This window comes from Chelonoidis abingdonii, chromosome 6 (genome assembly GCF_003597395.2).
Source record: "Chelonoidis abingdonii isolate Lonesome George chromosome 6, CheloAbing_2.0, whole genome shotgun sequence".
NCBI classification, from domain to species: Eukaryota; Metazoa; Chordata; order Testudines; family Testudinidae; genus Chelonoidis; species Chelonoidis abingdonii.
Window position 1 is genome coordinate 23,115,138 of NC_133774.1, and position 12,613 is coordinate 23,127,750.

The following is a 12,613-nucleotide window of genomic DNA, read 5'->3' on the forward strand; positions in this document are numbered from 1 at the left end:
TTATTTTTGTTTTGAAGAGTTTGAAACTGAGCCAGTTTTCATTTTTAACTTTTTTCATGATTTATTTTTTCTGAAAACAGTGGTTATAGACATTTTTCATTTACCAAAGACTCGATTTCTGGTTTAAAAAATTGAAAACCTTTCTTATAAGCTTTATGATGTTTTCAATAATTTTTTTGGAAAAAAGGCAGCACCTTTTGCAAAAAATAATTTGACAATTTTTCATGAGAAATGTTTTTGAAAATGCTATTTTTCCATGGAAAAAATTTGTTTGAAAAATGCTGACCAGCTCTAGATTAGTGCTATTTAAGCAGGTACATTGCTTACATTGATTTAAATCTGGAGGTTTAGAAGTCTCTCTCTCTCTCTCTCTCTTTCTCTCTCTCACATATATACACATATTGCTTTGTAACTATATGGCATTCCATCAATTTTGCTTGTACCGTGCAGCAACCCCCATGATACAGTATTGTATTCATATGGTTCACAAAAAAACTCTCAAGCCCTGGTTTCTCTTTCACATGATACAACATTTCTGTTCAGCTGCTTGCTTTATTTCAGTGAAAGTGGCTTGAGCTTTTTCTTTAATAGAGTCTATATCCATATTCTGAATGTTCTGCAACTGTCCAAGGATAGACTCCTTGTCTTCTTCTTCTACTTGATCCTCTGCCACCATTTTCTGGAGGTCTTCTGGTAAATCCACATCATCACCAGCCATTTGTATCTGGTTCTCATCCATTTCACTCTGTGAAGAAAAACAAACATAGTACATTCCGTTACGACAGCACGGTGCCTTTGTTAATATACATCCTGATCTATTGCCTATTGAAGTCAGTGGGAGTTATTCCATTCAGTGGGAATAGAAGCAATCCATGGGCACTTCAGTCAAGATTTTTAGACACAACAAGTACATTTCGGTGTCTAGCCTAGGAAACCATAAAGAGGCCTGATTTTCAGAAAATGTTGAGCACGTGCCCTCTGAAAATAGATCCCTGTAAAGTGTTTCAAGTAACGATCAAAAATTGAAGCACTCAATCACTTGACACTTTTGAAAATCTTGGCCATCACTATTAATGGAGGTGATAAGTTGGTACCCTGTGAGTGTGATCTATCTATATCAACATCATCCATCAAAATCAACGTGGTGCAACTCCCATAGCTAACCTGCAGTATAACTCACTTTTGGAAGCTTATTCTTTCAGCTGTGACCTACAGATGATATGAAGCTATATTTTTAAATATTTTCTAGGCTAAGAAGTTTATGGTGCAGGTGGTCCAGATGTCATTAGCTTTACAGAAATTGTGCTGTCATTTTTTTGTCGCAATACTTACAAAGTATCTATTAGATCCTGAAAACAAAGCCTATGTGCCAGTTTGCACAGTGCAAGTGAAAGCTGGAAAAAATATATTTGTATTTCCTCGGACCGTCAGAAAAGGCCTCCGATCAGAGGAATAGTGGTGGTGGTTGTGCTGAGGATGGGGATTGCCCTTTAGAATTTGGCCATTGTAACATTATGCTGGGCTGTCACATCCCTACCCCCAAATTAGAAACGCAGTAAGTCACTTTTTCTGATCTGTTTCTTTCCAAGCTGTAAATGATATCTGCAGTTCCCATGCAATCACTTTTCTAAGGGAAAGCTGACAGGTGCGGAGGAGCATGTGGTTTAGACAGAGACATCACTTAGTGGAGTATCTATAAATGGAGATTCCCTGGGTCCTAATAAGAATGAGAGGATGGAAGATGATAAAATACAGGTAGCAGCTGATGAAAAACAGTCCAATGAAAAAAAAGTCTCATTCAGTTACATCATATAATGGCAGACGGCTAAAAAGCGACAAGCTTTTTAGTGCTTATTGTTAGGATATAGTTATTCAGACCTGTCTGCAAAGGCCTATACTTTAAGAATTTAGGTGTATTCTTATCACTTAGCTAGTTATAGAAACAAAACAAAAACAAAAAGATGGCTGGAAAGCCGCCCCTGAAAATGTGCCGCTACAAGCACATGCTTGGTTTGCTGGTGCCTAGAGCTGGCCCAGGTGGTAGGATATAATTTGGTTAAATAACCATGTTACAGTATGTTAGGATTGGTTAGTTAAATTTCAGTAAAATGATTGGTTAAGGTATAGCTAACAGAACTCAAGTTTTACTATATAGTCTTCAGTCAATCAGGAAGTAAGGGGAGGAATGGGAACAAGGAACGGGGGTGGGGGAATTGGAATCCATGTTTTGCTAAGGGGGGAATGGGAGCAGGGACGGCTCTGTGGTGTCAGAGCTGGGAGTGGGACACTGAGGAAGGAAACTGGAATCATGCTTGCTGGAAGTTCACCCCAATAAACATCGAATTGTTTGCGCCTTTGGACTTCAGGTATTGTTGCTCTTTGCTCATGCGAGAAGGACCAGGGAAGTAAGAAGGTGAAGGAATAAGCCCCCTAACATCTTGGTGCCGTAACTCGGATGCATCGCATTGGATAGGTGAATGGCAGCCTGTAAGTCCCCCTCCCCAACAGTCCACGCAGCTGTTTGGAGGGGGTATAGTGAACTCTCGTGATGGTAGTTGCGGGTTCTGGCAAGCCAGGGTAAAGGATTTTTTGGATAAATGGATAAGGAAGAACCAGGGCCCATACCAGGTGCAGGGGTCAGCATGGGATGAGATTAAAAAAGGAAATGAAGGAAGTGTTAGGGAACCCAGAGGGATGGGGTTGGCTGAGGAGACCACCCTCCTTTGGCATTATGGGTAGTAAAAGAAGGTCCCTGCTCATTGGGACTGGATGCCTTTCAGGGAAAGGAGGCACTTCAGTCCACTTGTAAGAGGTTTGAAGTAAGGGCAGCATTATGGGAAGCTGCCAGTAACCTTTCAAGTTTGGTGCTGTTTCAGCAGGGGCTGCTGAAGGGTTGTAAATTAGTTAGGGAGGTTAAAGATGATTTGGCACAACAGGGTTTAGAGTCTGAAGCAGAGTTAACAGACCACCTTTAGAGACAGGAGCTGGGACTTGGTCCTGGGAGAGTGGGGGAAAAAAAGTTTCAAAGTGAAAAATGGCAGGGTTTGTAGGAGTACATAACAACCCCTACTCTTCTCCCAGAGCCAGGATGAGAACCTGGGGGTAAGGGTTCCCAACTGTTTCAACCCAGGGAGCCTATTCTTGCTTCAGAGCCAACTATATCCTTTTCTTCTTTTCCTCCTTCTTTCTCTCAGTTTACTTAATTTGCTGCTGGTAGCCTGTACTTTAAACTGATCTGACAGGCTTAATTGGTTTCTTTCCACCTCTTCCCCTCCTCTCCCCCTGCCTTTTCACACTTTTGTTTTTCTGAAGTTTTAACGGAGGGTACTTTGGATACTCATGTGAAATGTTTTTGGTGTTTTGTTTTGTATTGTTTTGTTTGGGACAAAGTATGATGGAGGTCTGCTGTATTCCACTGGAATTTTTGGAGTGACAAATTGAATTGATGGAGACAAATGTTTTACTGCCTTTTGAACAGTCTCATGGTAAAGACAGCACAGGTTAAGGCAGCTGCGTGGCACTAATTGTACTTGGTGGCTGAGTTGTTAGAGACAAAGAACACTACCTTAAAGAACTAAATATAGAAGTAAGTGATTTAAAGAAGTAAGTGAAAAGTTACAAATACCTTTTGCAAAGATTGCAAAGTGATAAGAAAACGCCTAAATTCTTAAAAGTATAGGCCTTTGCAGACAGGCCTGAATACCTGTATCCTAACACTTATATGCCAATGCTAGACGTCTAAATAATAAGATGGGTTAACTAGAGTGCCTCGTCCTCAATGAGGATATTGATATAATAGTCATCACAGAAACTTGGTAGAATGAGGAATATCAGTGGGACACAGTAAAACAAGGGTAAAAAATATATCTGGAGGACAGAAGAGGTCATGCTGGTGGGGGAGTGGTACTATATGTGAAAGAAAGCATAGAATCAAATGAAGTAAAAAAAACCTTGAATGAACCAAACTGTATCATGGAATCTCTATGGATAATAATTCTATGCTCTAATTATAAGAATATAGCCGTAGGGATATATTACCGACCACCTCACCAGGATGGTGATAGTGACTGTGAAATGCTCAGGGAGATTAGAGAGGCTATAAAAATAAAAAGCTCAGTAATAATAATAATGGGGGATTTCAACTATCTCCAGATTGACTGGGTACATGTCACCTCGGGATGGGTTTCTTGACACCTTAAATGACTGCTTCTTGGAGCAGCTAATCCTGGAACCCACCAGAGGAGAGGCAATTCTTGATTTAGTCCTACGTAGAGCACAGGATCAGGTCCAAGAGGTGAATATAGGTGGACTGCTTAGTAATAGTGACCATAATATAATTAAAATTTGTATTTAATACAAAACACCACAGTAGCCCAACACTGTAGCATTTAATTTCAGAAAGGGGAACTACACAAAAACGAGGTAGTTAGTTAAACAGAAATTAAAAGGCACAGCATCAAAAGTAAAATTCCTGCAAGCTGCATGGAAACTTTTTAAAGATACCATAATAGAGGCTCAACTTAAATACATACCCCAAATTAAAAAACATAGTAAGAGAACCAAAAAAGAGCCACGGTGGCTCAACAACAAAGTAAAAAAAGCATTGAGAGGCAAAAAGGCATCCTTTAAAAAGTGGAAGTTAAATCCTAGTGCAGAAAATGGAAAGAGCATAAACTCTGGCAAACGCAGTGTAAAAATGTGATTAGGAAGACCAAAAATAATTTGAAGAACAGCTAGCCAAAGACTCAAAAAGTAATAGCAACATTTTTTAAAGTACATCAGAAGCCACTGGAAAATCGAGATGCTAAAGGAGCACTCAAGGACAATAAGGCCATTGTGGAGAAACTAAATTAGTTCTTTGCGTCAGTCTTCACGGTTGAGGATGTGAGGGAGATTCCCAAACCTGAGCCATTCTTTTTAGGTGACAAATCTGAGGAACTGTCCCAGATTGAGGTGTCAGAGAAGGTTTTGGAACAAACTGATAAACTAAACAGTAATAAGTCACCCGGACCCAATGGCATTCACCCAAGAGTTCTGAAGGAACTCAAATGTGAAATTTCAGAATTACTAACTGTAGTTTGTAACCTATCATTTAAATCGGCTTCTGTACCAAATGACTGGAGGTAATGTGATGACAATTTTTAAAAAGAGCTCCTCAAAAAGGTGACCTGGGTAATTACAGGCCAGTAAGTCTGACTTCAGTACTGGGAAAACTGGTTGAAACTATAATAAAGAACACAATTGTCAGACACATAGATTAATATAATTTATTGGGGAAGAGTCAACATGGTTTCTATAAAGGGAAATCATGCCTCATCAATCTACTGAAATTCTTTGAGGGGGTCAACAAGCATGTGGACAAAGGGATCCAGCGGATATAGTGTATTTAGATTTTCAGAAAGCTTTTGACAAGGTCCCTCACCAAAGGCTGTTAAGCAAAGTAAGCTGTCATGGGATAAGAGGGAAGGTCCTCTCATGGATTGGTGACTGGTTAAAAGACAGGAAACAAAGGATAGGAATAAATTGTCCATTTTCAGAATGGAGAGAGGTAAATAATGGTGTCCCTTGGGGTCTGTACTGGGACCAGTACTGTTCAACATATTCATAAATTATCTGGAAAAAGGGGTAAATGGTGAAGTGGCAAAATTTGCAGATGATACAAAACTACTCAGATCCTTCCAGGCAGGCTACGAAGAGCTACAAAAGATCTCTCAAAACTGGGTGACTAGGCAACAAAGTGGTAGATGAAATTCAATGTTGATAAATGCAAAGTAATGCACACTGGAAAGCATAATCCCAACTATACATATAAAATGATGAAATCTAAATTAGCTGTTACCACTCAAGAAAGAGATGTTGGAGTCATTGTGGACAGTTCTCTGGAAACATCCACTCAATGTATAGCGTCAGTCAAAAAAGTGAACAGAATATTGGGCATCATTAAGAAAGGGATAGATAATAAGACAGAAAATACCATATTGCATCTGTACAAATCCATGGTATGCTCACATCTTGAATACTGCATGCAGATGAGGGCGCCCCATCTCAAAAAAGATATATTGGAATTGGAAAAGGTTCAGAAAAGGGCAACAAAAATTATCAGGGGTATGGAATGGCTTCCATACGAGGAGAGACTAATAAGACTTGGACTTTTCAGCTTAGAAAAAAGACGACGACTAAGGGGGGATATGATAGAGGTCTATAAAATCATGACTGGTGTGGAGAAAGTAAATAAGGAAATTTTATTTACTCCTTCTCATAACACAAGGAATCTTAGGGATTGTCTAAGTGTTTCAGTGTTTGCTAAACAGGAACACGGTACTTTTATGCTAGAATAAGAATGTCCACACATGGAGTTAATCAGGAACTAATCCATGGGTAAACAAGCCTTAAGAACAAAACTTCTTCTACCAAAGGCTCCTCAAAAAAGCACATCAGCATGAGAAGGCGCTCACATACTTCAGTGATGAGGGTGGTATTAGATCCTATATAGGATAAAATAATTGGACAAATTCTTCTCCATCTTCCTTAAACCAAATATACAAAAACTATATTTAGGTCTTCAGTCAGCATCTGTCTATGACAGAGGTGGACAAACTACTGCCTGCGGGCCACATCCGGCCCACGGGACCCTTCTCCCCGGCCCCTGAGCTCCTGGCTGAGAGGCTTGCCCCCGGCCCCTTCCCTGCTGTTCCCCCACCCCTGCAGCCTCAGCTCACTCCACCACCAGCGCAGTCCTCTGGGCAGCAAGCTCCTGGGGCAGCACAGCTGCAGAGTTCGGCCTGACCCAGTGCTCTATGCTCCAGGCGCGTGGCTGGCTCCAGCTGGGCGTTGCGGCTGCCTGTCATGGTGCATCCGTGTCGTCAGCCACCGGTGTTCCAGGCAGCGTGGTAAGGGGGCAGGAGGGTTGGATAGAGGGCAGGGGAGTTCGGGGGTGGTCAGGGGCCGGGAGTGTGGATTGGGGTTGGGACGGTCAGAAGGCAGGGAACAGGGGGGGTTGAATGGGGGCAGAGGTTCCAGGGGCGGTCAGGGAGAAGGAGTGGTTGGATGGGGCAGGGGCTGTGGGGGGGGGGCATCATGAAGAAAAGGGAGGGCTGGATGGGGCAGTGGGGGAAGTTACGGGTGGTTAGGAAGAAGGGGTGGTTGGATGGGGCAGGGGTCCTGGGGGAGCAGTCAGGAAGGAGGTGGGGTTGGATGGGGCGGCGGGGGGCAGTTAGGGGCAGGGGATCCTGGGGTGGTCAGAGGACAGAGAGCAAGGGGGCTCAGATAGGGGGCGGCAGCAGGACCGCGCCTGCCTGTTTGCCTCTAACGGGCCCTCCATACAATTTCTGGAACCTGATGCAGCCTTCACACCAAAAAGTTTGCCCGCCCCTGGTCTATGACAAGCTGAAAGCGAGGGGCTGTATTGTGCATAATCAGAGCACTGGTTGCAGCATCGTTAAGTGGGGTAATGGGAGGACTTAGACAACAAAAGAGAGGGTGGAATTTGGGCGTAAGGCTGAGAATGCAAACGAGAAACAAGGGAAGAAACTAGTTAAGCAATTAAAGGGAACGAAATGCAGTGAATACTATACACGCTTGTTTCCTGCTTGCCTGCTGAAAAGCCTTGCCAATGGGACTATGTCAATTTTTCAAACAATGGCCATTTTGTTCAAATTTTATGGTGAATTCTGATGGGTTCAGCATTCAGAAGAGCAGGATATTTCGACACAGTTCACACATCAAAGATAAGCATTAATGCCTCATTATATCTTCAAAATGAAGCATGACAGTGGCTAAGGCCCAATCTGCACAAGCAGTAGTGCCGTCAGCAGAGGTGTTTCAGAGAGTGAGGGGGTTCCGGTATCTGAATGACTGTATGAATGAATCAGTATAAAAATGAATGAAAGAATGCACATGTGCAGTGGACATTCAGTCTCAGTTCTATAACAAGGGAGGTCAGATAGGCTTACCCAATTGCTTAAATCATTATTTACTGTTTCAAATATATTGTCACATGAAAAACTCTTAGCTTTGTTTACCTCAAATCTGATTTTTTTCATATGCTGTTAAAATAGCCTAGGCAAGACCAGAGTTAATATGATGCAAATAAAATCAACATGCCATCTCGTGACTGCTTGCAAGAAACAATAGGAATATGATTTGCCACCACTAGATCTGTTGAAGACAGCAACAATATTATAACAAATATTCTTTATAGAGTTAATGTGTTAATAAGGAAACTTTTGCTACAAAAGGAGTTTTACTTCTTGAGGTTCTTCCCAACCAGTAGTAGAGGTGGATGAGGGCAGACTTCAGATGACAAAAGTTACCCTAAAAATTAGGCAAATTCCCATTAACTAGGCAGGCATAGATTTCCCAACCTTCAGAACTGTGGCAATAAATACATTAATACTACTCCATAATGAATTACTGTATATTAAACCCGTACACGCAGATGTGTATATAGTACACTCAGCCCACCTCTACACAGTCAATGGTGGGGTTGAACCAAAATCCCAGGACTGAAGATCCTGGACTGTTGAAATGTTTGAAGTCTGGTTTCAGGAGGCAATTTTTTGGATTCAACTAGTGTCTGACTATAGTGGGCCAAATTTAGAAGTGATGCAAGCAAGTACAATTCTAGTGAAGTCAGGGGAATTGCAACTGCTTACACCAAATCTGTATTTGGCCCTGTGGCTGTTAATCTTGCTTAGAATTCCAGTAGGGAATAGACTACCAATGGTAAACTAAGAAGAATATAAACCTCATCCTTCCTTTCAAGGCAGCTTCTCAGAGCTCCAGTTTTCCCACTTTGATTGTTTAATGGAAATTTAGTTTAGATATCTGGATTCTACTGATTTGCATAAGTCTGATAGAACAAATCCTTTATTATTTCTATTAGAAAATCAGACCAAATTTTTCAGTGGGAGCTAGCTGGTGCCCAACACTTAAAAAAATCAGTTCTATCATTCAGGTGTCTATATACAGAATTAGGTGGTCAACTTTAGCATCCTGTTTTGAAAGTCTTAGTCTTAATAGCAAATTCATTTTAGAACCTGCTGAAAAAAAATGAAAATATCCTTTGTAATACATTCATACCAAAATCCACCAGTCCTGGCCAGCGAATTCTTTTTCATGATTTAACATGGAAGGTGCTCAGACACTATGAATAGGTGCCAGTATAAAATCCTAAGATAAATAGGTGAAAGCATTGTTTTCACTGGTGAGGAAAGCATAGACTTCAATATTTTAACTGGGAAAAACATAATGTTACTTGAAGGCTTGTGGTCTGCTGATGAATCACACACTACTTTCTACATGACTCTGCAAGTGCTTTTCAACACTCACTTGAGGACTTGCACTTCTGAGAGTATAGAGGACATTAGCCACTGTTTTGCCTTAGCCTACTTCCTTTAAAGCAGCATCTGCTCTAAGCCAGAGCCCTGATTATGGACCTTATACATCAGTGTAATTAGCAAGCATCTAGTCTAACCATTCAGTCTGATCAATTCTATTTAAAATCAAAGCCAAAGGGACAAAAGATCACAGACTAATCCATAGGGGAGCCAAATGATCTCCTCAATATCATAAAGCAAAAGACTACATTTAGGTTTATCTTGTCATGTGATTTGCCTGTGCCTAACGTACAGCGATGCTTGGATACGGTGAAACTGAGCAGAATTCAGGGTTGTTTCAGTGCTGTGCAATGGGCAATTCCAATTAGAGTGAATCTGCACCTACAATGAAAGTTGCATTCAAAATCTGACTTCATTAGGGCCGTGGCTGTGTGCTGGGATTGCTGAGGGGAAGCAATTCTGCACTCCCAGGCACTATGGCACTGCTGTAGCCTTAGGGTTGCAGTTACACCTTTTTGTGGAGAAGAATGCCTGGTAGATTTATAGATCCACTAGCCCTTCTCCCCACAAACTCTCTTTGTGATGGAGAAAGATCTCACCTCCCACCCCTGCAGAGCTTCATGGCGCACAACTGGTGTGTAGAGCCTGCATGGAATCCCCAAATCTTACTTCTCTTTCTACAGAAGAGCTACATCTGTTCTGCTAGGCCAGGGCCTGAAGAGAGGATTTGGCCCTGCAAGGGAGTCCAGTATGTGTTTTGTACAGACAGTTCTCTGAAAACTCAATGCTCCAAATTCTCTGCTTCAGGAAAGTTTCCCTTTGTGCTTTGACAATATGAGGTAGAACGAGATTATGTAGCATGCAGCATAACATTTAGCAAATCCCTTGTTTTGAGAATAGTGGAGTTATTAAATTGAGTCAGTGATAGTCTGGCTTCAAAAAACAAAAAGGTTTTTAGGGATTATGAGGCTGCATGTAACTAATGACATGTTTCTTTGGTTCTCCATGCATTGTAAGAGGAAAACGTATTTCTTTTTGAACTTAAAAAAAGAGAATGTAAGTGCATCATTTTATAATGAGCCTGTTATATGGATGATGGTTAATGATATCTGTAAACCTTTTCCTTCGAGTGGCAATGACTGAGAGACTCTTCATACCCAGCAACCAGGAATCTGCCAAAGCAACGTCAATGGACAGTGAAAGTGTGGAGATTAGATTATACTGTACATTTCAGCTGCAGTCCAGATGGTGCTTAGAAGGATATTTTGCAAAGTCTTACATAAAAGCTGGGGGGGGGGATTTACGTTTCACTTCTAAAAATATTCATGACAAAAATTCAAGAAACTGACAAAGTCCCACAATTCTTCCCCTCTCCCTTGACCATTTCATTCTGACATTTTGCCTAGATCTCCTAATTTTTCCTACAATTGTTCCACCTGGTTCCTCCCTGCCACCTCAGACCTTCTTTTTAAAGAAGCGGTAAGCCATTCATGTAACGCTAGAGAGATATCATCTCCCCATCCCCCCTCCAGTTTTTTTGGGAGGAGGGGTAAGGCAACAACGATTTTCTAGCCACTTCCAAACGACCTGGGCACAATGAGTAGTGAGATGTACAGTTACTGATTTGAGTTCGCCAGTCTGGGCTTTAAATGTGCAAGAGATAAACACAAAAAAATTAGAGCTGAAAATTCCACTCCATGGTCTTATTACTGGGCGTTCAATAACACAACACAGGTGGGAGCCAAGGAAAAGCACTGTCCAAGGTGAAAACAACCCAGTTCACTTTTCAGAGGGGAGATTACACTCCTGAGGAGAAAAGAAGAATAGGGCACCAGTGGATAAGGGATGACGATGACTCCAAACCAGATTTGGATGCCAGTTACAACAGTGTAAATCCAAACTTCATGAAGACTTTTGTGGTTGGTAGTGCTAGAGATGCCAGTGAATAAGGCACTGGATTGGGATTTAGGACACCTGGGCTACATTCCCATCTCTGCCACTAGTCTTGGGCAGCTTGTCTTACCTCCATTGTCCTTTCCCACTCTGTCTCTCATCTATTGGGACTGAGAACTTTGCCGGGCAGAGATGGTCTCTTACTATATGTCTGTACAGTGCAGCTCAGTGCAATGGGATCTCAGTTGAGCCACTAGGCACTACTATGACAAAAAAATAAGAGTTAGTTTGATTTACACTGGTGTAAAGCAGAACCCAGTCTAGGCCTACATTTAAAAACAAACCCTTTCTGATACAGAAGTCCAACAGAAGTAAAACGATGCATCTCTTGATCTAGCACAGGACGCAGTATGTTGGATTCTCTCCCTGGCTGTGCCTTAATTAAAAATAATAATGCAATACCATCTCTGTCTAACTAACAGCTATAAAACAAATACTGGAACATAACACTGAGAATTGACATCTCAGGTGCTGCTCAGTTGTCAAATTCAGAGATGCAAAAACATTTTTTAGAATCAGATTTGGTATAATTTAAAATTAAAATGTTAGTTTCATCAATGTCTTTGAATTTTCAATCTATTTTTCTAGACAAATCACAGTTGGCAGCACACAGTCACATATCTACAGTGTAACAAAGCTTAGTAGTCAAGGTATTGAATCCACACTGTTCTTCCACTGTTACACCAGCATAACACTGAAGTTAGCTGGTGGTGAATCAGGTCCCCCCAATGCAATGTTTAAAGCAGAGAGCTGTGCTCTTCCCCTATCTCACAGAGGATTCTTTGCGGACTACTGATTACTTCCCTTACCACTATGCTTTCTCTTCCTGTGCAGAGAGAGATAATCACCTCCAAGTTTCTTGGCTCCTCTGTGCATGCAGTCCCAAAGTGCCTCATCATCATTATTAAATATTTATATCTTAGCCCCCAGAACCCCCGAATCAGGACTCGGGTCTCATTATGCCTGGTGCTTTAATTTTGTTATTTTACCTTATAAATATTAGGAATGCCAAGTCCTGTCTTCTCTATTTTGCTGAAAGTCTTTCTTAGAAGAGCCAGACATATAAATCTAGAACTTTCTCATCCTTCAATTGAAGTGGGAAACTATAGATTTTTTTTTTTTTTTTACCCAAAGAGCTTTTCTTCAAACTCTTATTCAGTCCATTGAGTCACATAGGTGTCAGACAACAACATTTTAAACAGTCTGAATAAGAATTGCTTCCCCTCATGCATCATCAAGGTTTCACCTTGCTTGCTTTCTCTAACAACATAATCCTCGCAACTCTCCAGTCATCCATGAAGTCTTTGAAGAAAACCAAGAGA

At 41.3% G+C, this 12,613-nt stretch overlaps 1 protein-coding gene across 1 annotated transcript in view; it reads right to left on the reverse strand.

Annotated features, from left to right (window-relative positions):
- Positions 1-517: 517 nt before the first annotated feature.
- Positions 518-12,613, reverse strand: part of CPLX4 (complexin 4) — a 28,834-nt gene continuing 16,738 nt past the window's right edge. The window contains exon 3 of the mRNA XM_032776171.1: positions 518-745. Coding sequence (XP_032632062.1) covers positions 518-745 — 228 coding nt within the window. The remainder of the gene's footprint in view (positions 746-12,613) is intronic.